At 42.7% G+C, this 25,089-nt stretch overlaps 1 protein-coding gene across 1 annotated transcript; it reads right to left on the bottom strand.

Annotated features, from left to right (window-relative positions):
- Window positions 1–1,822: 1,822 nt before the first annotated feature.
- slc6a5 (solute carrier family 6 member 5) lies at window positions 1,823–24,468 on the bottom strand. Its single transcript, XM_069165732.1, has 16 exons — window positions 24,348–24,468; window positions 22,672–23,172; window positions 20,728–20,878; window positions 20,104–20,235; window positions 19,754–19,927; window positions 17,672–17,822; window positions 16,487–16,619; window positions 14,887–15,021; window positions 14,660–14,763; window positions 13,728–13,852; window positions 13,417–13,529; window positions 9,679–9,810; window positions 9,485–9,584; window positions 7,144–7,244; window positions 4,906–5,073; window positions 1,823–3,455 (listed from the first exon to the last, which is right to left on the bottom strand). The coding sequence occupies exons 1-16, from the start codon at window positions 24,348–24,350 to the stop codon at window positions 3,300–3,302; spliced, it is 2,379 nt and encodes a 792-aa protein (XP_069021833.1). The 5' UTR covers window positions 24,351–24,468; the 3' UTR covers window positions 1,823–3,299.
- Window positions 24,469–25,089: the final 621 nt, after the last annotated feature.

The following is a 25,089-nucleotide window of genomic DNA, read 5'->3' as shown; positions in this document are numbered from 1 at the left end:
ATGGAAAGACAGGGGCACAAAACATATTGCTGTTTAGCCCTAAATTAAATCATTTAAAAGCCATCTCCGGGCTTTAAAGGCTTTTTATCATTCAAGTCGCACTACAATGAGGAAACCGTCCGCTTCATTCAACACATGATTTGAAATACCCCTCTGCTCCTTCGACCATATATTTATTTATTTTTTTCAGTGTTAAAAGCTCAAGTTCACCATTGGTTCTCTAAAATCCTCACGTCATCAGAAAAAAAGAAAGAAAGAGGTGCATCAAGTCGAGGCATCCTGGGGAAAAAAATAAAAATAACGATAAACGCTTCCTGTAAAAACTCCTCTGCTCCTTTCAGCGATCTACTCTGAGACTGACCATGCAAACATCTGATTGACAGTTAAGTGGAGCTCAGTTAAACGAATACAGAGACGGACACGCACGCACAAGCATACACAGACATACAGTATTATCACGTCGGAACGAAGAGAGCTAAACGCACTTACGTCTTCAAAAGCAACACAGTGTATGCAAGCAAGCTATTTCAACATCAGGGTAATTTGTGCTCATTAATTGATTACGTTTTTGTTTTCAACCTCTTGAATTGTATCTGTGCTATTTTCATGTCGAGTTCATGAAAAGACATGGCTTAGAGATAGAAGTAAGGGAGACCCTTGAGCTCTTCGCTGAAACCATTATTGCATCCGTACCCGCAGCCGCCGCTAAAAACACGTAAGCCACTTCACAATTAAACACCTGCAGTGTTAAAAGCCAATTAGGAGTTTGCGTCAAAAGTGAAAATGTCTATCCAACCGGTCAAACAAAAATGCAAGGGATTCATTATTTCTGAGTGGTAGGAATTAAAAGCTGGCAGAGACAGTGTGACCACCTGCTGAGCTGGACCGGACTCTTCCTCCAGGCTACTGCGGTGTTGCATGTGGAGATGACTTTTACGCCAGCTCCCCAGAAACTGCTCTTACAGCAGATGATGTCTCAGCAGCACGGCTTAAAGGGAAATGTGTGCTAAACTACAGCCATGCGGCCGATTCCGACGGACCGCGGCGCGAGCGAGGCGATCGGAAGGATGCTGAAAGCCTTCCGTGTTTTTTTCCGCAGATGAAAATTAAATCAGTGCATCAAACCGGCTCGAGAGCCCGTTGGTCTAAAACGTGACTTTGTAATAGGTCCGAAACGTGTTTCGTTCTCTGTTTAACTACGTAATAAACACAATGACACTTCATTTTGCACTGCGCAAAGTGGTTCAAGCGGGTTAAGTCACTCGCGCATCCTTCAAAATCATCGCAAGGTGCGTTCAAGCGAGCGAAAAGCTAAAGTGTTGCTGCGCCGAGGGCTCGTCAGGAAGTCGCGTTTCGATTTCGGACGCACACTTCCGCACCTGCTGCCGTTATAACTCGGCATTAGCGTGAGCTCTGCTATCTGTGTTGTTGCTGTTGTTGTTGTTGTTGTTGTTGTTGTTGTTTCTGTGCACTGAATGCTAGTGTTCCCACGACTACCGGAGTAGCGCGATGGAATCGAGTATACCTGAGACCCTGTTTTTCATGAGGACACACACACAAGATGCGAGAGGCATACGTCTCTGGAGCTCTACCACAAACATCGAGAGATAAAGTACACTTCCAGGATAGAAGGAGGAGGAGGAGGAGGAGGAGGAAGAGGAGGAGGAGGAGGACGTTTTTCTAGTCTAATCTTCGTCTTCTCACGTAGCAGCTGCTCCTAACGTTGTGAGGACGCGACAACACGCACGCTTAAAGATATAGTCTACTTTTTTTATATATATATATATATATATATATATATATATATATATATATATATATATATATATGAAGTGTACACTTTGTACAAAATATTACACAGCTAGTAAGAGAAACATGGGGCTCAGAAAAACACACACACTCAATCTCTGCCTTGCTGGCTCTGTCCTCTGCTCTGCTGGAGGCTATAAATATATTACTGTATATGTTTATATATATATATATATATATATATATATATCAATATTTATATATTATATATTGTTACTCTACTGATGTGGCGTACATTGCAAAGAAGGTTTTTCACAGATGGTTTTGACAAGTTCACAACACGTAGTGATAAATACACATCTAAAATATATGCACAGAGAGGGACTATATGAGGTTAAATGGCCACTTTATCGCCCGCTAAAGGAAGGATAGGCTATTCTAGTGGTATTACTATGTGCTACTTCACATTCTAAGATAATACAGCTGGAAGTACAGCGTAACAAATAGACAAAGAGAGAGAGAGAGAGAAAAGGGGGGTATCACAAGTGGTCCCTCAGGTTCGGAGAGGAAAGAGAGGACCCGAGCTTCTATCGTACTGCGTGAGTCGTCCAAGGCCGAAGTGTACATCTACTGAAAGTGGTTTATCGGGATGCATTCGCTACTCTACCGGGACGTCAGGAGGCACAAATTGCAGATCTTGTAATCTATTTTTGACAAAGCGAGAGCGGCCGAGCAGTAGCTGGTATGAATATACATATATCCTGCCGGATAAGGAACAAAATGTGATAACAGAGCATACTGGGTTGTATTTTTGTTGTTGTTTTTTGTTGTTGTTTTTTTTTGGTTTTTTTTCTGTCCCCGAGGCAGTTGAAATTATTTGTATTGCCGACGGACTTTTTGTACACAGATGGAAACAAACACAGATCCTGAACCGAGCTCGGTGAACCGTTTTTTTTTTTTTTTTTTTTCCTCCTGCTGCTCAATTTTCTTTTTGTTTTCCTGCACCAAGATGATTTATTAATTCTACACACAAATAAATATGATGACAGACACACACACACACACACACACACACACATACGCGCACTTTCACACACAAAAGCTCCATTAGGGAGCGGCTATGGCGAGTTTAATATTGCAAGTGCAGTCTGAGCTGTGTCATGTGACACAATTTTTCTCTTGGAATAAAGATCCCTGGGAAGGGTTCTGGAGTAATCAGTGGTCATGTGTGGGAGGCGGCGATAGCCCGTTAACCGAAGCAGCGGCGGAAGAGCAGACTCCACTCGGGGGCAGCCGCCCCTCCCCGAGGGAAGAGAGGAAACGGGAAAAGGAGCAAGAGGAAGTGGAGCCTGTTTCCACATCCGTGATAGAGGAAGGAAGACAGAAAGCAGAGAGGGGGAAGTACGAAGCGGGAGAGAGAGAGAGAGAGAGAGAGAGAAAGAGGAGGAGGAAGAGGAGGAGGTGGAGGAGAAGATGCTCCCGCCTCCGTCACAGTACCTCCCGCAAAGAGGTTTGGAAGTGGTTGGTTGTGGCGCAGCCGGCGGCGGCTGCTACTGGTAGGAGCCGAGCTGGAAGTCCTTGGGGGGCAGCTTGAGGCCCAGCGAGTTGGTTCCCAGCGGGTCGGTCATGTTCTTGTAGCGTTCTCCGCGGTGCTTCATCAGGAAGGGACCCCAGTCGGGCTGAGGGGAGCAGACCAGCTTCAGACGCTGCGGAGGAAACACAGAGCGGAGAGTTTATACATGGGAAGTCGTGGATGCAGTCGGGGAACAGGTGACCTCTTTGTTTAACGTGTTTTCGATGATTCTTACGGCACTTGGTTTGTATCTGGGACGAGGGTCAGTGTGCACAGCCAGCCACAAATGTTAAAATACTGTACTGTGAAAAGTCATCCAAAAAAAAAAGATTTTTAAAAGACAAAAGAGACGTGAAACTTTTCTGTCGGGGGTCAGTAAATTCGATGATTCTTCGTATTCTTCATTCGAGAGCAGGGGTCTCCAACCAGTAGCTCGCGAGCGAAACGTTAGCTACTGGTTGGGTATGTGTGTGTTGAGGATCAATTTGTTATTGTTCACATAAAAGAAGCTTATTCAGCTGGTTTGGTGGAGCTCAGCTTTGTGAATAAATGTTACGGTCGCTTAGTTAACGTAGCTCTCCGCGGAAAGAACGTTGGAGACCCGTGACTAAAACGAGGAAAGGTTTTCTAAATATTGGTTTTGTGTCAGAAAAAATACACTTATCAGTCTAAAAAATATACGCTTATGTATAATTTGATCCCAGCAACACGTCTCAAAAACAGTTGGGACAGGGGCATGTTTACCACTGTTTTGCATCACTTCTTGTTTTTACAACACTCTGTAAACGTTTGGGGATTGCGGGGACCAGTTGCCGGAGTTTTGAAAGTGACATTTTGTCCCATTCTTGCCTGATATAGGATTTCAGCTGATCAACAGTTCGGGGTCTCCTTTTTTTGTATATGTCATGCTGCTAATCATTGCATACTGTTTTTATTTAGAATTTACATAGCTTCCCGACTTTTTTGGAAACGGGTTGTACTACACCCTGCTGGTTAAGAGTGGATGCTTTGGTTACTCCTTTGTAACAACAAAAAAACTCAAATTAAAAGGACAGGTTATCGGGCTTTCCCTTTGGCTTGTAAGACATCATCAAAACATGCGGGGGTGTTTGAAGTTGTTGTGCAACATGTGACGGTGCCCCGATGTACGAATAATACAAGCTTTGATAATTATTGTGTCAATTACAGCCGAGCAAAGCAGATGAATTAGGATGTAGAGTCGGAGGGAGAGTGTGTGATTGAGGCTGCTGTCAGGGATGCTGAGGGGGAATAAAGATGTCGGGGGCAGAAAGCCACAATCATCATCATCATCCATTAATCAAAGCATTTAAAAATGAACGCCCGCCAGACTCCCAGAAAAATGTTTGAATTAATACTCAGCCGGCAGCCTGACTCTCCCTGCTAATGAGCGAAGGATGAGACTATTGATTTCTCAGACAGTGTGTGTGTGCGTGCCTGTCTGCGTGTGTGTGTGTGTGTGTGTGTGTGTGTGTGTGTGTGTGTGTGTGTGTGTGTGTGTGTGTGTGTGTGGAAAACAAAATAAACGTGACAATGTCACGGCGCAGCTTTATCTCAATTATTACCTCGATTATGGTGCCGGGGGCCAGGTACATCTTGATGATAAACATGATGGGAATCCAGATTACGGAGCAGATGACCATGAGCCAGCCCATTACCATGGACCAGGTGGGGTAGGTGTAGTCCTCATACGTCATCCCCTTCCACTGGAACAGACTCAGTCCCAGGATGCCCTGCACACACCACATAATCCAGGAAATGTCTTATCTATCACCTTCAGCGACTCCTTTTCCCGGAGTCTTTACACAACTCGCTTGTTCTTCTTCTTCTTCTTCTTCTTCGGCGGCCACCATCTACTGGTCAGCTCCACAGGTACCGCGACTAAATCAAACCGCGTTGTGTTTCTCTCACCGGGAAACACACATTTTTCTCTCGCTGCAATTTGGAGTAAACGGGGAGGTCTCGTGTATGGAGTAAAAAAAAAATAAAAATAAAAAAAAAAAGTTAAATAATGAGCTGGAGCGCGGAGCTCTCGTGTGAGGCGGCTCCTCGACTTACAAGGCAAATGTGCAAACAAAACACCCCAAAACAGCTTACTTGCAAATCTATGATGGATTTTTGGAGCTGCAGCTATTTTTACACGCGGAGGAAAACATTCACATCTATTTGGGGAGTTTCTGCTCACCATATTGTGAGTTTTGCGGAGAATGATGAAGGATGACCTCCAGTTGACATCCAAGCTTTTCATTTTGGAATTTGCAGACTGGTCTGGCTGATTGGGGGAAAAGTCTGCAAGTTTTCTTCCAACTTAATTTCTATTTCAGGAGAGAAGTTGAATGGGAGTCGATGGAGCCGACCTCTGGTGGCACTCGGTGGTATTGCAGCTTAAGGCGCTTCCTCATCGGCCTGATCTTTAAGACCCAGAAGCTACGTCCACTTTTATATGCAGTCAATGGTCGGGGCCGCGATCCATTGAGGATCGTTTCCAGTCGTTGCATCCTAATTGGTGTAGCTCTCAGGTGAATTTTGAAACTATAGGAGCAGCGTTTAACCAATCGGCAGTGACCACCTTATGATGTATGTCGTGTGCCGAAACTCACCAAGCTGTAAACAACAGAGATTCTTCCCCAACGTGAGCAGAGTGCAACGTCATGTCGGTAAACGACCATGGCAGACTTTTATTGTTGAAAATACATTTAGAACACTTCAACATCGTCACAACAGGCTTTTAGTGCGTGTTAAAAATGTTAAAAACTATTTAGGTACCAGTTGTGGGTGTTTACAGGTGCTAATTACAGATATTATTTATTATTTACAGGCTGTCCTGTAAAATACTAACTGACCAACTGATCAACAAATAAGGGCAGAAAAATCCTTAATCCTTCATGGAAACAAATCACCCTCCCGTTAACTATCGCGGACTGATTATTTCAGAAATCATTGATTTATTGCATTTTGCACATCTTTCAGATGCAAAAACTCGTTGGTGTGAATCATAAAGTAATGACCTATATTTTCATTTTTAGACTGCTGTCGCCCGATATTGACAAACTCTGCGATGATGAGGGCTCTGCAGTCGATTTCTACCCAATTAACCGGACTGAACTCAGGACTGAAGATGTTTCTGCGACAAAGAAGGGGATGGATGACGGTGAAAATTAGACCTCGTGTTGCATTGCATGTGCAGTCAGTGCGAAAAAAAAAAGAAGTGGAAAAATACGGGAAAGCAAAACAAAAGAAAAAGAGGGCAGACGGACGTAGATTAGCCAGAGGTTGTGCATCAACGAGATCCCCGAGGAAAATCTGATCTCCCTGGAGAGCAGCGGGACGACCGGCCGGCCAAACTGCTGCTCCATTTGTCACCGTCACCTCTGCGTCGGAGGTACAGCGGTTACCATTTACAATTACTAACATTAATGCTGGCCGGCGTCCAGCTCTGACACGCCGCTAACCTCTGCGCATGTACGACTTCTGTCGCACGGCACACGACAAACGAAAAACGCCAATCTCCACAACAACAAAATGTGTTCTCCGGAGATAAATGTGTGTATGTTAGAGGTTAAATGGAATGACGTCACACTCGGTGTTTTTGCAGCGCCTGTTTAGAACCGCGCAACTCGGAGCATTGTTGACATGGCGGGAACGGGAAGGAAAATATAATTTTCGATTTCAGCGTAACAGGAGCAATTTCTCCTCTGTTCCTTTCCAATTGCAAATCAATGAACTTGAAAGGAGGCAGTGGAAATAGAAGCATTTCAAGCTGTACATGTTTGTTTGTGTGTGTGTGTGTGTGACAAACATACCGTCAGAATAGTTGGAGTCACAAAGGCCCAGCACAGTCTCCAGAATCGGTTTGGCTGGAAACCAATCATCATTTCAATGTCCTCACAAAACCTCTGCAGACCTGCGAAGGAAAGAAAAAAAAAAAAACAGGAAGAGGAATCAAATAAAAAGAAGAGAAATGGGACAAAGTCAGAGAGACAGAAGGAGGAGACGCAGAGACCGGCCTGGGTTCAATAAGGTGTCTCAACGGGATCAGAAAATTCCATCCATCCTTACATGTATGTGTGTGTATGTGTGCGTGTGCGTGCGTGCGTGCGTGCGTGTGTGTGCGTGTGCGTGTGCGCGTGTGTGCGTGCGCGTGCGTGTGCGTGTGCGTGTGCGTGTGCGTGTGTGCGTGAGAGTGTATCAGTTTCATCTCATCCCTGGGAGGAAAAAAAAAAAAAATAGGGAGGGAGCAGATGGCTTTATTCTTCTGGCTTTATTGACGGATAACAGTGAGTGACATGAAGAGGCCGAGTCACACAATCATTTCAATATGTCATCTGTACTGATGCTCCGACAAACTGGAGGAGAGACGTTCGCTTTGCTTCTTGGTAACAGCCTCCCGATGCACACCTGAGCTCCCTGCCTCTCTGTCTGTCTGTGTGTGTGTGTGTGTGTGTGTGTGTGTGTGTGTGTGTGTGTGTGTGTGTGTGAGAGAGAGAGAGAGAGAGAGAGGCTCACGGTGTACATTACAACAGAGACCCCTAGTGGTCACAGCTCAAACAACAAGTGAGAATTACCATCCAGCAGGAAGGATATTTTGGATGATCATTCACTTTTGCGTGTAAAGTAAACACGTATTTTTGACTGTTTTGTGTGTTTTGAATTCAAAATTGTTGTTATGACATGACATTCAAATGAAAGATATTCAGGTTTTTTTTTGGTTTTACAATAAACTACGCAACAACAGCGTTCAATCCCTCACTTAAACTCTACTGCTGGGGACTGCAGATGGAAATTAGCTGGTAGCTAAATCTGGCACAGAGCATCTCCTCTCTTTTTGAAATTAGTGTATTCTGTACATGGTCCCTACTATAAATGTACTTACATTTAAACTTAAACTTAAAATTCACACGTCTTCAGGAGGACTATTGGAAAACATGTATAAAGTGTCCGGTAAACTCACATTAAAGACATTCAGATATCTAAATCTTCAAAACAGAAATGTTTTCCTGTACTAGTGTTCAGGGACATCAGCAACAGTGTAAAAAATTAATTAGGATACCTGATATTTGATCATTTTTTTTTGTCACGTTTTTTTTTCCTGCAGCACCATCAATTATCCCTGATCCCTGTAAAATCCTAATAATTTGGACAATCTCCTGAGTTATCTTGGGCCACTTCGGAGAAAACCTTCTTTTGAGCAAAATTCTGGTTCACTGCAATATCTAAAATAGAGCTGCATTTACAGGAAATGTGCTCCAGATATTAATGGTACCCAGAGGAGGATCCCTCATTGTCATAATGACTCTCTGACCTTTGCACTAGCGCCACCATCCAGCCAACATTTCCATTAGTATATCAGGAAAATCTAAATGGCCAAATTATTATGCAATTTACTGTTAAGTACAGTCATAAAATACAGGTTGTTTTTTTTCTACATTTAAAGAGCAGTAGGAAAGTGCTATTTGTACACATATCACTGTATACATGCGTCAAGGTTTTGTTGGGAAGCTAAAAAGTATCAAAATTGAACTAAAAATGTATTTTTGATTACAAATCTAAATATATCCTTAAGTGTTTGTTTTGGTATTTGTGTTTTTTTCCAAGGAGTGTAAAGTTTTTGGTTCAGATGGGATTGAATGCCTCCAATAATTGTCAGCAGGTCTTTGGTGAACCGTTGTGTTTCTGTATAAATGGAGCCGTGACGAGCAGCAGCCTTTACCGTCGACTCTGACGGCGTGTCTGCTCGTAGGCCTGCTGCGTCGCCACGGCCAACGGCCAATCAGAGGCCTGACGCTTACATTTCGGTTTACTCGTACGTTAGTTACATATATACGAAGATGTTTTTACCGTGAATTGTTTCAGCATTTCTTGTTATTAACTGCCTTGATTGAATGATTAAGCTTGAGTTTCTTTTTCGGATTAAAAAAAAAAAAATGACAGATTTTTTTTTTTCCTATCATGTCCACATGCGGCCAAAACGTTAAGTTTGAGCACAATACAGCCCATGAACCGAGAGGTAGACTATCACGCATTCATCTCCACGTTATTTTCATATCGAGGGATATGTAAACTAACATTACGGCCTCTCGCGGTCATGAAACCCATCTTCAGACTTTGAGAGGCCTGTAGGTCAAAGGTCGCGAGATGACTCACCGTAGAGGTAGGAAATTCCCAACAGCTCGCAGATAGCGATGATGACCAGAGAATAGGAGGCTGCAAACGTGTCTACCAGCTGCAGCATGTACATCCCATTCTGTAACAAACAAACAAAACATCATCAGCCGCGAACAGTACAGCAAGATGCGTGGGTTGTTGTTGTTGTTTTTTTCTGTGTGTCGGTGTCGTACCTCCGTGATCATGGGGAATCCCAGGACGAAGAAGCACAAGCAGCAGATCAGCGTGAAGACCGGTTTGTGTTTCCTCAAGTATTTGGGGAACTCGTCCGACACGGAGGTGACGATGGTCTCGATGGTGGCAAACTGGGGGAGATGAGTGGGGGAGGAAGAAAGGGGGAAAATGTGAAGGGGACGGGACAGGAGTGGGGATAAAAGAGGGATGAGTCAGTGTTTTTTAATGTTTTACTCCATTGGACTTTATATAAAAGTGGTCGCGTGCTTCCGGCTCCCGGCAAAATGAGGCCGACGCGGAAGTGCCGTGAGCCGCGATACCGCCGAGTTGCCACCAGGGGGTCGGCTCCAAAAAGAGCCGGTTTCCATAAACCCCCATTCAACTTCTCTGGTGAAATTCTCACAATCAATACAATTTTTCATTCGCTAAATTTACTCTTCCGGATTGGTTTTCTGTTTCTATTTGAAAATAATCCCGCCATTAACTAGAAAATAAGCTTTAAAAAGCCATGTTGTTTTGGGAGGGGGGGGGGGGGGGGGGGGGGGCTGTCTTTTTTGATTGACGGGCCGTCAGTGCAGTCAGGTCACGGCTAACGGTGGGCGGGACGTAGTATCCAATCAGAGGAAGTCGGACCTTAAAATCTGTTAAATATCGACATGTTTCGGGCTAACTCTAGAAAACACGCCCTGATTGATTGTCCCCGCTACAGAATTATTGACCAATCAGGTCTGGTTGCAGAAAGCATTTCAACTACAAAAAAAAAAAAAAACATCCAGTCAGCAAATTACCTCATTTGACTCAGAGCAGCTGCTGCTGTCAAAACTTCTGCACCCCGTGTTGAGAGGCATTTGTCTCCCATAAACACATTTTTACCACAAATTTCCGTTCATTTCCGAAACAAATAAGGAACATTATTGTAATCGCGAGAAAGGAGGAGACGCGAGAACAAATAAGTCCGAAGAATTCCGTTCACAACGAAGCGAGCCCGTCCGGAGGGCAGAAAAACGGAACAACGACGGTTGAAAAGGAGCCTCCGGACCCCCTCGGGGACGGCGGTGGGACGAATGTATAAACAGGCCAAATTGAGAGAGGACGGTGTGCCGGACGCGGGAGAATAATGCGGAGACGCACCGGCACGGAAGCGATCTGCCACCTCCCCTGCTCCTCTCTCCTTCCTCCTGAGCTCCCAAAACTAATTTCCCGTCGACATCCCGAGCCCATTACCGCCGAGCCGCTCCCCGACAACGGAGCCGCGGCTGCCAAGGCAGAGTAACATCACCATTTACCGTCACCGTTGACTTGTGTCTTAATGCGCCGCTGCGCTCTCTGCTCAGCTCAGCGGCGTCGCGACGCACTCGAAGGAGTCGGTGGTGGTGGTGGTGATGGTGGTGATGATGGTGGTGGTGGTGGTGGTGGTTTGTTTGTTTTTTCCTGGAATCGTTTGCCCAAGATTGTACCTTCGGGGCGCTCCGGGCTTTTATACTTATCCCAGAGACTAAAAGTATTTGTTCACTGGAGTTACATCAGGGGGGTGAACCAGAGCGGTGACTAACGTTGCGTAATGACAAGAAGTCAGTCGGAGCTGCCTCTTCAAAGTTTTCGGGCTGTTCGAAGTTTGGGCAGCGAACTGAGCTGAAAACACAACACCGACGTGCTTTAAAGTTACGACGGGAAATGACGCGGCAAAAAGATTGCTTATTTATGCATCCAGCGGGACACATCGGCAACATTAACGCTCGTTTTGAGTCGCGTTTATGGCAACCTGATGAATAGAAGTTCAACAGTTGCTCTCTTATTCACTCCAATTTGGTCTCCACCAGCTCCATTTGCTCTTTAGTTACAGATCGAGGTGGCATAAGTGGGTTTATCAGAGATTATTTGCTGAATACAACCAGCATGAGGCTTAAAAAAAAAAAAAAGCTGATGAGAGCGAGAAATCAAAACAATATCCTGAAAGACACAACGATTCTGATCAGTCGAACTAAAAGGACGTAATTATCGGTGGGTTTGTTGCTGAAGAAGTCTTTCATATTCCACATAATCATTTGACCCATTGTTAATCGAAAATATTGACTTCATAGGTTAAAAAAAAAAAAAAAAAAGTCAATATATTTCTCTTATTATACATATTTTTTTCACTTTGGTCTTGCAGTTGAATTTAAAACGGTTTTGGAGTTCACCACCGGACTATTGTTTAAATATAATAGATTAATAAATTGACCAATTTTAACTTTTCCAAGTATAAACTATAAACTCTGTTCGCAGAGAAAATAACCGAGGACACATAAACTTATAACTTAAAGAGTAAAATTTATAAGCCAATTTATTTGTGATTCCTTTTGAAAATGCTGTGATTAAATAGTAATCTACAGAATCAAGAAATAGAATTACTAATTGGTAAATTTAATGACTGAAACATAAAAAAAAAATCCCCTTCAGTCTTAATGAAAATGTAACCTCTCAGTTTATAACAGTTTTTTTCTAAGATTTATTTCTGTATCACAATTAAACATTGTTAAAAGCCTATAAATATTCTCGTGGCACATTCAAGGCTCTGTACAAGTGGCTGAAGTTTTTTTATATATATTTTTTTTTATTTTTTTTCACTAATGATTTATTTCTGCAGTTTTTGAGTGTATTTATTCAATAAAATGTCAGAAAATAGTTTAAAAAAAAAAAAAAAAAAAGAGAACCCTAAATAGTTCAAATAAATGTCTTTAAATACTCTCGTTTGAGACTTGGATGCTGGAACCAGCACACGTCAACGCAACATAATTGAATTGTTAGATTTACTTCAGCGTTGTTGTTCCAGAACTTTAAGGTCAACTTAATTTCACTCACTCCAATCACACGAACCCCCTCGGCTCGGCGTACCTGGAGAGCCGCGGCACTTCAGATGAAATCAGTCGCAGCGTGAGGCGTGCATGGGTAATTATGTTAATTGGGTCAACGTGTGCGGTGCTTATACACTGCTTGATGGCGCCACCAAAGTTGAGTGTTTACTTAGGAGCAAACAAAAGTCAAGAGACTCGTGTTTCCGACAGAAAGACCGTTCACGCTGCAAACTTTTAGCTCTCAGACTGTCGAGTCTGAACACTCATTTGTCTGATTTCACTGTCTGTATTTATTCTCTAAGACCGACCTTAACCCTTAAACGCAACGCTACCCATCGACTCTGCGGTTCCACTGAGGCTTTTCGGCCTCTTTTAGCTCACTGTTTTGGGATTATGATGTGCTTTTATCAACCTCGCTTTACAGGAGGCTGCTTTTTAGGAACAGGCTAGTTTTCAGACGAGAAGGTTGGGCTCGCTTTCATCTCTGCATCTGCAGAAGGAGGTCTCGCAGTTCAGTCAAGCTTAGAACAAAAACTGAAAGCAGCTTTTCGTCGGTGCAATAAAACATCCACAACTACTGAAATACCGTATCTGTATTTTGTCTCTTGTTAATGTTGTAAGTATGATATGTATAAATAAGATTTGTTGTTTTGATTGTAAATCACTTCGAAAAGTTCATATTTTCTCGAGAAATTTGTGCATCACCATGAGCAGAATAAATAAAAATGAAATGAAATGAAATGAAAATATGTGAATTAAAATCCCTCAATTTTCTCGACCTCACAGCCAGGCAAGCAGTTTTCCTCTGCTTCCAGTCTTCAAGTATGTGTCATCGTGAGGGCATAAGAGCCGTAGAAATATAGAAATACAGCGATATGAACACACTGCAGGAGCAGCAGTTACCATAGTATCCAGGCCAAGAGTCAGGAGCATGAGGAAGAAGATGATCGCCCAGAAAGGAGACAGGGGAAGTCTGGTCAGAGCCTCTGGATACACCACGAACGCTATGCCTGGACCTGACACACACACACACACACACACACACACACACACACAGATAAACGTATGTTTATATGTACATAAATAAATATGCATGCATAGACTCCATCTCCACAGCAGGTAGAAACTAGTTCAGGTGTGTTTCAGTGAGCAGCGCTGGCCTGCTGCTGCTGCTGCTGCTGCTGCTGCTGCCACCTGCTGGTTGGGTATCTTACCTTCATCTGCCACCTTCTCTATCGGCACCTTCAACTCGTGAGCCATGAAACCAATGACTGAGAAGATGACAAACCCGGCAAATACACTGGTGGCGCTGTTCGTACACGTCACTATGATAGTGTCCCTGCAGGGAAAGAGAAGAAAGACAGAAGAGAGAGGCTAAAAAAGTCAACATTAATGCTGCGACGTTGAAGACGTTAAACACGTAATACATGTTTATTTGACGCGGGATATTTGCCGTTTTGTAACATATACACACAGATAAGAGATCCAACAGTGTCCTCTGGTGGCAGGAATAAAAACTGTCTGAAAATACAGTGGTTTTTAAAGGCTGCGTTTACAGAGGATGTCCACAAGGCGGTGCACTTTATTTTGTAAAACGATTCTGTTGTTTATAGTATAAGAAATGTAAAAAAAAAATCAGGAAATTAAAAAGTAGTCCAACAACCTCACAAATGAAGATGAATCAACACGATTCTTTCAAAGTCAGCAAAAACTGCAAAGTCACATTACAAGATCAGTTTTTTTAAGATTTCAACTATGTTAACAGCAAATAAGTTTTCATTCAATCATTTTTATATAAAAGTTTTTTGTGGCAAAACAACTGAACAGAGTTCAAGCTCTTCCCAATATCTAACCAATGTGTTTGCATTAAATGAAAAAAAAAAAAAAAAAAAAAAAAAAAAAATGCTCTATTTGAGTGTTCTGTCTTCATAAGTTTTTGAGAATCTAATAAATCAAATATTTTTTATTTTAGTGGATTAAAAAAGATGAAGTGAGTCAAAATGAAAGAAACACTGAACTGCCGGCTGCAAAGAGCGACATTTATTATTGTCATTTCCACCAGACATACAGATACAGCATATCATGCATCTGTGGTAACAGTTTGAATTTGTCTGCCAGAAGCATGGTTTACCTTTTGAGTGTTTACCTGTAGCAGTTATTGTGGAACTTATTGTATGAGGAGAGCGTGATGAGGCCTCCCCAAGCAGCCGACAGGGAGAAGAAGATCTGCGTGGCTGCGTCTTTCCACACCTGAAGGAACGAGGAAGAGTGAGGAAAACCTAGAGGCGCAAACTTTCTTTTACATTTTTTTTTTTTTTGTATCGCTGTTTGTACATTAATGTTCATGGAGTTAGATGGAGAAGCGTCTGGTACCTTTGCATCATTGAGTTTCTCCCATTTCGGTGTGATGAAGTAAAGGATGCCGTCTCCGGCACCCGGGAGGGTCACTCCTCTGATCAGGAGGATGACCAGCACCACGTAGGGAAACGTGGCGGTGAAATAAACCACCTGAAAAGGACACATGACGAGATCAGGCAGAGTTGAGAGAGGGCGACACAAAAGACACGAAAGCTAACAGGAACAAAAAACAAAGTACGTCTTAATAAAACGCTGGAAATCGGACGGTGCGAAATCAGGAGTCTCCTACCAGCAGCTGTACTGGTGAAATATGTGTGTTGAGTATCGATTTGTTATCGTTCACGTAAAAGAAGCTCATTTAACTGGTTTGGTGGAGCTCAGCTATGTGAATAAATGTTGCAGTGTAACATTATTATGTTGTCAAAGTAGCTCTCGGAGGAGAAAAAAGTTTGGAGACCCCGAAATGAAGTATTAAATGAAGTTTTTTTTGGTATGTTTTCATTTGGTAGATTTAAAAAAATTAAAAATCATCTTTAAAACAATCTTTACAGTGTTACGTCTTCATCTTCCTGTTTCTGTGCTCAAAAACACTACAACACAATATCACATATATTAATTATCGTGTTTTTTTTAACTCAATAAATTTCTAAATTTAAAGTATTCCTCCAACAACAACCATGTCTTCCAGACGTACTGTAGTCACTAAGAACTCAGACTCCAATCCACAGTCTTGTCTGTGCTGCATGTCATCTCTGCGTCCAGTAGAGGGCAGCACAGCACAAGAATTCTCTCTCTCCATTGTCTCTTTTTTTTTTTACACTCAGTTTCTGTAAAATGCTTCTTTCTGCGCGTTGACTTTTCTCTAATTAGGACAAACTCTCCAATTTGCGTGATGAAAGATGGTCACTGCATAAAGTGAATCTCAGATCCGTGTTTTTCAGCTGTGAGTAATCACATCTCTCTTGTTTAAGTCGTCTCCTCTGCAGCAAGAGAATAAAATACTTGTTTCGGGCCGTGCGTGTGTCCGTATTTAGATACTGAGAATCCTTCTGAAAATGTTTTTTTTAAAAAAAGAGGTCAAAAGTGACGCCTTTCAAATCTCTAATCAACTTTGCTCATTTTAAAAGTTGGAGACGATGTTATAGTTAAAAAAAAAACCGTTTTTTTTAATTCCCCTCAGTGAAGGTGAAATATAAGTTCCAAGTATTTTAAGTGAGAAAAACATACAAATAACTTTACATTAAAAGGCACAAAAAAAAAAACATCACAATCTTCTGACGTTCAGAGAACTACGATGAGAGATTTCAGTTTTTTCCCAGAGAGATTAAATATTCAAAAAGAAAAAGAAAATATTCGGTTGAAGCTTCACTAGTATCTTGGGGATTTTGAATTTGGGGAATTTTCCTATTTTTTTTTTGTATTTTTTTTTTTGTATTGTTCGGAAACCTGAAAGTTTCCCTTGCATATGAGACCGGAAGGCGTCACTTCTTGTGCGTCACATTATTTCCTCACTAGGTGGCGCTTTTGTCAACGAGTGGAACCGTGTGAAAGAGGCGCAGGTGAAAGATGCAGCAGCAGGAGGAGGACCAGAGGATAAAGTTTCTGTTTCTGTTACCTTTCCTGAAGACTTGATTCCTTTGGCTAGAGAGGCGTAGACGATGATCCAGGCCAGGAAGAGACAGCCCGCCAGAGGCCAGCGGATGTCTCCCGGAAACTCAATCCCTTTAGAAATGTGCAACACATTGTACCTGCAGGTGTGATTCGAACAGTAAATCTCAGCCTGAAAACAAACAAACTAAAGCACGATGCAATGCATTTCAAATACAAATCTGTACACTTGAAATTCATATGTCTGATGCGAGTCTGGTTCTGTGGGAGGTTTCTTCCTGTTAAAAGGGAGTTTTTTTCCTTTCCCTCTGTTGGAGGTTTTTCTCTCTCCGAGGTTGTTTGTTTTGTTTTTTTCCTTCTAGTTTACGTGGAAATAGTTGAATTGTTGGGTTTCTTGTACGATGCTGTAATCTTCTGTTGTAATGACTTTAACGTGTTAAGTGCCCTGATATAACCTGTGTTACTATGAATAAAGTGGAATGGAGTTGAATTGAATTGTGACTGCGGGATTATTTCAACCTGTTTCCAACATCAATCAACTTCATTCAAAAAATGTGTAAATAATATGATGAGGTCTCACTTTTCTGTATCTATGTGAAGACTTATTGCGTTTCAAAATAATGCTACTGCTAAAAAAAAAAAAGTGACTGAAAAAGATACAAACATCTTGTATTTTGTAGTATTGGCTGCAGTACTTTTTACTTTTCACTGGAGATTCTGCTTCATACATTTATTGTCTGTTGTGCTTTATTTTTCTAATTAATTTTCAGACATATAAAACCCTGGTTTGGGTGATTTTTGGGGGATTCTTAGTGGTTCTTTAGAACAAAATTTAGAAACATGGTTCTGTGATTCTCTATCGAAAAGTAAAAGTAAGTAAATTCAACACGGAAGTTGAAAATTATAAATATGATCTTGCTAGACCGAGTGTCCATAATTATTTTGCTACTGACAAATGATGCTGTCTTAAAGGTCCTAGAAAGTAAAAAAAAAAAAAAAAAAAAAAAACTTCAGGAGAAGAGAAACTGATTTTTTTTTCCTTCTTCTTCTTCTTCTTCTTCTTCTGAATATATATATATATATAAAAAGAAACAGTGAAAATGATCCGTGAACCAAACCGTCGATCGGATTTTTGTGTCTATTAAATGGGAAGTTTGATTTGAAAGTGTTTTAACCGGTCGGATCGTCTCACTTGAAGTACTCCTCGCTGGGGCTGACGTAGGTCTTGTTGGCGTCCGCGGTCATGTTCAGCAGCTTGGTCAGGTTCCCCACGGCGTTGGCGGACAGACAGAAAGTGGAGTTCTTGATGGACGTGATGTTTCTGTCCCGCAGGACGCACGTGTCTGTTCCAATCAGAAACCGACACACGTCAGCCGGGAGAGACCTGGCAGAGCTGCTGCTGCTGCTGCTGCTGCTGCTGCTGCAGGACAGAGGTTTTACTGTCCGCTCAGGTTCTCACCCTGAACGTTTAAAGCGGGAGCGAGCAGATGGAGCCGGTTGGTTTACAGAGAGGAGGTCTGACAGCAGGCTGCAGATTTGAGTTCGTATCAAGAACTTTAGTTAAGTTATAGAAATGGGGAAAAACTTCTGCTGACTTCCAAACTAACACCAGATTTTAACCGCAGCCTTTCTTTTTTTTTTTTTTTTTTTTTTAGATGGGATTCTGGAACAACAACCATAAAGGCTATTTGAATTTTCTATTCATTTCCTCAACTGGAAAATGTACTATGGGTGTGATTTTTCTTTAAAAAAAAAAAAAGGAAAAAAGGCTTGTTGGTTTGTGTCATACAGTAACAGCAAAATGTTTGAGTTTGTATAGGGGCATAAAATCAGGTTTAAAAATAGGTTTTAATTCATTTCCCATGAAAATGAATGAATAAATAATATCAGCTGGATATTAATGACATGAATGATTCTGTGCCCCATTTAAGACACGTTTTAAGGGAAAGATAATAAAAACCTGTTTTGCTTTATCGTGCAAAGAAAATGTTTTTGTTTTTTTTAACATTTATATATGATTCGGTTCTTTTAAAACTACTTTGAACAGATGTAAGATTTCAGAACATGTTAATGCTGCTTTGCACTTGCAAATGTTTGTTCAAGACAAAAATAAGTTTCTATGTATTTTCTTTTATTTAACAGAAACAGAAACACACTCACTGAGCGACTGAGAAAGAGAGATTCCTCTACGACTAACACAATCTTCCTCTTCATCCTCAATGACGGTATAGCCTCAAAATATGGCCTTGACATTTTTATTTTTAAATCACGTTGCATTATAAGGTGAATAAAAAATCTTTCTGACGCAACTTTGTTAGATTATAGGAGGCGCATAACATTTTGTTTTTTTTGCAGGGCTTATGAACCGCTTTTCAAATCTAGTACGTCCCAGAACATGGTCAAAAGAGGCTATTAAATAAATTAGAGATTATTAGAGATTGCATAATTCACCTAGTTCCCACCCTTTTATTAATAATTGTATCTAATCAATCAGACAGAGAGAGAGAGAGAGAGAGAGAGAGAGAGAGAGAGAGAGAGAGAGACGACAGTGCTGAACGGGCCTGCGGTTCGTGCTGCGGCCAGCAGGGGTCAGTGTCGGGCTCACTGCAGCACTGCAGCAGCTCAAGTCTTGTACAGTAAATTTGTCAAGCAAGCAGTTTTTGTGCTGAATTCACAGAATGGCTGCCGGCAAATATCACGCAAAATAGACCAAAGTTCGACTTTCATTCGACGCAAATCGACGTCGGGCGCCTCCGTGTCCCTGATTTCACATTTTCTCGCGAATTTTCTTTTGAAAACACGCCGCTGCAGACTGTTTCAGCTCTGTACTGCGGATTCAAATGAGGAAAAAAAACACAGCCGTGGTCTTGATTGTATCACACACACACACACACGTAAAATAATCGAAAATATATTAAAAACGCGTGTTTTTGAGGGTGACCTGTCACACTAAGGGAAGGGGGGGAGGAAGGGGAGGAGGAGGAGGCCTCCTCTCATGATCCCCGGCCTGCTTCGTTAGAAAATTGGATCAACCAGATAAATGAGGTGGCTCCTGTTTTAAAGTGTTTTCCAGAGTGGAAACACCGCAGAGATCACAGGTCAGGATTCATTATACTGCAGGACACCTCCAGCTGAAGGGAGTCATGACGCATTGCGCATTGTGGAGAGGGAGAGAGAGGTGCTTTTAGTGTGTGTGTGTGTGTGTGTGTGTGTGTGTGGGAGTTAGTGTGTGTGTCTGAAGGTGTGTGTGTGTGTGTATGTGTGTGTGTCTTACCTAACAGCAGCATGTCTTTGTCCTTACATTCCACCGTGTTCCACTCATTCCTACAGTTAGCCCATGGCAGTGAGCCCTTCAACGAAGCGAACAGGTAGTACAGTGTCCAGCACATAATAATATTATAGTATATGGCTATCAAGACAGATATTATCAACATGGCAATCCCGCAACCTAAAATAAATAAATGAGACGAAATATATAAATTACTCTTAAGGGAAAGTGGAGAGCTCGTAATGATAAGAAATGAGTTATATTTTTGAATTATTATTTTTGGTGGGTTTTTTTTTTTTGTGTTTTTTTTTTTTTTTTTTTTTTTTTTAGTGGGTCAGTTATCACACCAGTTTTACCTTGCAGAGCTGGGATGCATTTCCACACTGACACGGGCCCCTGGCTGGCGAACTGGCCCAGGGAAACCTCCATCAGAAAGATTGGGATCCCGGCGATGCCCAACATCGTCAGGTAGGGGATGAGAAAAGCTCCTGCGGGGAAGAGCGCAGTTTAAGGAGGGCAGGAAACCCGGAAACTAACACCAAAAAAAAAAATGTACAAATTAAATGACAAAATAAGATACAGTTAGCCTAAATAATCTATATCTCTTCATAGCTTCTTGAATAGCTGAATACATTATTAATTAATATCGATAGTAGGCTAATAATTATGACAACTGTCAGTTTTTACAGCTTTCTCAATGATATAAACGCATTTTTGTGTATTTTTCTTTCGCGTTTATTTATTTTTGTCGCTTTCTTTTTATTACTCATTGAACAAATCTCGTATTTTTGAGCTGATTTAAAGTCATTTTTATGAAAGTATTTCTCGCCTGTTTTATGGCCTATAATAAGAAAATTGACAGACGTGATTAATATTCTGACTTCGTTTCGATTCCAACTGATTTTTTTTTTATTTTTTTTTTCGTTCGTTTCTGTGTTAGGAATTTAAAAAGCAGTGACCCGGGGACTCTTCACTCTTACCTCCACCATTTTGGAAGGCGAGATAAGGAAACCTCCACACGTTTCCCAGTCCCACCGCATAGCCCACCATGGACAGGATGAAGTCCAGTTTATTGGTCCAGTTTCCTCTGGCCTTATTCTCATCTCCCTCCTCGTCATCGTCATCATCAGCCTGAGTGGGAAACACATTCGTTCACTATCCAGAGTAAAGAAAAAAATCATTTTAAAATCATCTTCAGTGACCGACAAATGCTTTTTAGAAAGGCACATAATCATTTTTTTTTTTTTTTTTTTTTGGGGGGGGGGGGGGGGTTTCCCACTAACTGGTATTTTTTTTTTTTTTTATCATGAGCGGAATAACTTTGTCAGATATATTCTGACATAAAGAAACCTTGAAATATTTTCTTTATTTAAAAACAAAAAGGAAATCTTGTCAGAAAACAAGACAGGTTTGAGTGCATTGCAGCTTTACTGTATTTCATTTGAATCTTCTTCACATTACAGAAACGTTTGACTGGAATTCAGCAGCATCTTTCCAGCTTGCACATAAAAGTCACCCTCAGCTGCTCTTACAGCAACAAAACCGCTTGAAATGACATCATAAATGAGAAATATAACGATATAATAAAATAAAAAAAAGACCCACTAATAGAAGAAACAAAATTAGAATTACACAGCAGGATCTCACTGAGCAATCAGGCTTGAATATTCACATTCATAAACACAATGCAAAGGAATGTGTGTGTGTGTGTGTGTGTGTGTGTGTGTGAGAGAGAGAGTAAGAGAAGGTGTGTGTGTGTGTGTGTGTGTGTGTGTGTGTGTGAGAGAGAGAGTAAGAGAAGGTGTGTGTGTGTGTGTGTGTGTGTGTGTGTGTGTGTGTGAGAGAGAGAGAGAGAGAGTAAGAGAAGGTGTGTGTGTGTGTGTGTGTGTGTGTGTGAGGGATGGGGGTGCCCTCGCGGGGATTGGAGACAATCCGCAGTCTGCTGTAATACAGTGCCGCCTATCAGCCGGTAGCACCTGGGCTTCTGGGCCATACCACGTACGACACGGTAAATACCGCGAGAGTACGATTCAATTCTCTTTCATAGAAACAAGCAGCAATCAAATCCCCCTCCCCCCTCCCCCCCGCCCCCCCCCCCCAAAAAAATAATCCCCCGAAATATTTCTATCTAAAGGAGGTAAAAATAATAATAATAATAATAATAATAATAATAGTTCAAGAAGCACAGCTGATCGAAAGATTAATCACACGGATTCACAAATAAGCGGCTGCATCCGTTTTGTTTCCTGGATATTTAGCTGACATAAGCGGTTTTGAAAGTTTTGACGAGACGTGCTGCAGAGGGATGGAGACAGCACAGGATGCAGAGACAGCAAATAGAACCGTGCAAACCAAACTGGATGTCACAATTCAGACCTTTAAAAGGGTTGAAGAGCAGCTTTTTACCCACGTGGGGTCCGACGTCCAATTTACAGCCACGTTAAATTCTGCAACCGATGTGGAAACCTTTCAATGCAGCCAAAGCCCAAGGAAGAAAATACGAAACCTCTTATCAACTGAGGATACTGGGGGGGTTTTTTTTTTGGTTTTTTTTTTTCCTGTACAACAATAAGTCTCTATGTTATGGCCTGATAATACTAGTTTAGATTGTTAAACCACACGCATCAACTGATTCAGCTCGAAAGTTGTCAGCCTACAAATCTCCCTTTAAGGCAATCCGCGCAGAGACAAAACCACAAAGCTCTGCCTGGAAAAAACAACAACAACAACAACAACAAAAACACACACACACGACAGCTCCAAACACTCTGAATCAGCAGCACTGATTTAGTAAAGCTTTGTAAGGCTTTCTCGGGGGGTGGGGGGTTTGCATCGGAGGCAGCAGGTTAATCCAATCAGCGAACATCCACACCAGCAGACCAGCAACTCTCCGTTAAGGGAAACGGTTCATTTAGCCGACTTACCCCCGCCACGGTCCCGGGCTGAACAGACGTGTTCCCATCTGTTCCCAGTATGATGGTGGTCTGGCTCATAGCCGCCCAGTTGCCCGCGGTGTTGTTCTGCTCCGCGGTGGCCCGCAGAGGGTCGCCGTACTGGGCGGCCCCCCCGCGGGCCGAACCGACGGAATCCTTCCTGAAGGCCGAGTTGACGGCCACGGATCCCGGGACCGGCGGCGGCGGCGCGCTTTTAAACGTCCCGTACGCCTTATTGGCGTCCGTCTCTCCAGGTTTATTTTCCGCGGGATAAAAAGTTTTGCCCTCGTTGGAAGGAGGCGGCGGCTGGGGCGCCGGGTGGTGGTGCTGGTGGTGCTGGTGGTGGTGAGGGGAGGGCGGCGGCGGGCAAGCGGCACCGTTGTCCGGTTTGTTTGTTGTAAGTCCCGCAGCTCCGTCGGGCTGCTGCGCCGGGATGTAGCCGCCGAGAGCGCTGGCCGGTTGTTTGGCCATGTCTCTCTGGTCAGAGAAATCCTGGAACACAGAGAGAGAAAGTGTGTGTGTGTGTGTGTGTGTGTGTGTGTGTGTGTGTGTGTGTGTGCGCGCGCGCGCGCGCGTGTGAGAGAGACAGATCAGCGAGACGACACGAGGAAGAGCGGCAAAACCCGCGAGGCTGCGAGTCTGCTGCAGCCCATCTCTGCTCCGGGACTCCAAAAAAAAAAATGTCTCTTTCTGCAAGGTTTTTCTGCAGTATGTTCTGTCTTTGGCCGCTATACACTTTCATCTGACTGTCTATACCGGGTATGTTGGCGCGTGTGTGTGCGTGTGTGTGTGCGTGCGTGTGCGTGCGTGCGTGGAGAGAGTATTTGTGTGTGTTTTGAGGGAGGGGGGGTTGCTTTGCTTCTCCAGTTCTCCGCTTTCTGCAAGATTCTTTAATTTTACGCCCCATTTCCCTCCCTCCCCCCCGCCCCCCCCCCCCCCCCCCCACCTCATGTCATTCAGCCACACACATCCACTGATTTTTTTTTTTTTTTTATGGGCAATAGACAAGCTGCTGCGGGTCTCTCGGTGGCTCGGCTCTCCTCCCCCCCCCCCCCCCCCCCCCCGCAGGCGTGCGAGATCACCGGCGTTACAGCAGCGAGCGGACCCGGGGCGGCGGAATTACAAATGACTCCCTGAAATTTAACTTCGAAGGGGTGGGGGGTGAGGGGTGGGGGGGCCGGTTAAGCAACCGGAAAAGCCTCCAGATTCTTACTTTTTTTTTTTTTTTTTTTTTAAATTGATTGATTAATGCTTAGCTGTGTTATTAATTAGTAGGGGAGAAATAAACACCTGGCTTCTGTTTAAAACGGTAGAAAACGATTAAATAAGACAGAAGAAATGAGGTCTGAGAAACTAAAATGAAACCTTTCCCGCAGTTAAACCTTAAAATAAAAGAAAGCCATATTACCTTAAAAAAAACACACACACACACACACACATGGTGAGTATAATGACAGAATAAATAGTGAAGAAAGTTTTTTGTGGACGTGAAGCCACAGCTGCATTTCAGCACCACGGACAGTGCAAAGCGCCTCAATGTGCCAAACTGCGTTAAAAAAAAAAAAAAAGAAAAGTGTCAAATTAACATGAAAATAGAAGAGAAAACGTTCAGAAAACAGATGCAACCGCTGTGGAAAAAAGTAAAGAAAGTGTTTTCGGGCACTTACCATTGTATTTTTTTTGCAGAGCTCTGCTGGCAGGCTGGAAACAGCTGTAAAAAGACGAGGAGAGGACTGGAAGCGAACTGGTTGTCGCCGCGCAAAAGTGCAAAGCTTTTCTATAGCTCCGTGGGAAAGACCGGAGTTTGCGTCAGTGCAGCGCAAGGTGCCCTTCGCGTGACATTTTCTTGATAATAGGAGTTTGATAAATCATTGGCCTTGGATTCGGATTTTTAAAGGGGACAACCGGAGCCAAGAACGACGGGGCGCGGCGCGTGTGGACGTGCGTGGATGGTGTGTGTGTGTGTTCTGTGGTTACGCACGTCGCATGCGTGAAGCGTTGGACGGAGAGCTTCCAGAGCTGATTAATACACTTGTCTCCGGGGACGTGTTAGGATGCTTACACACGTACGTGGACGCGTCCCACATGATCTCACAACAGCTCGTTTGGGATAAAGATTTCCAGGTTTGGGTTATTACTGGAGGAGATCTAACACAGCACAGTGCATGCAGGTCTACATAATGTTTGCACTGTGCTGAGTTGGGGGTTCTCTGGTACAGTTACAACTACAGTAGCTACACAAGGGTCTTTTTCTTTTTCTTTTTCTTTTTTTTGTAGGAACACTTTGTTTCTCTGCGTCCTCAACATTAAGGCCTACACGATACAGTAACCAGTGTTTATTTAGGTTTATTCAGGCAATTCTTTATAAATTATGACCATATATAATTAGGCTTCACCTCATTTTGATTG

The sequence above is a fragment of the Embiotoca jacksoni genome, unplaced genomic scaffold (assembly GCF_022577435.1).
Source record: "Embiotoca jacksoni isolate LCO1_2020_lvr unplaced genomic scaffold, fEmbJac1.0.p SCAF_35, whole genome shotgun sequence".
NCBI lineage: Eukaryota > Metazoa > Chordata > Actinopteri > Embiotocidae > Embiotoca > Embiotoca jacksoni.
Note: the sequence above shows the minus strand (reverse complement) of the source record. Positions and strands in the feature narration are given on the sequence as shown.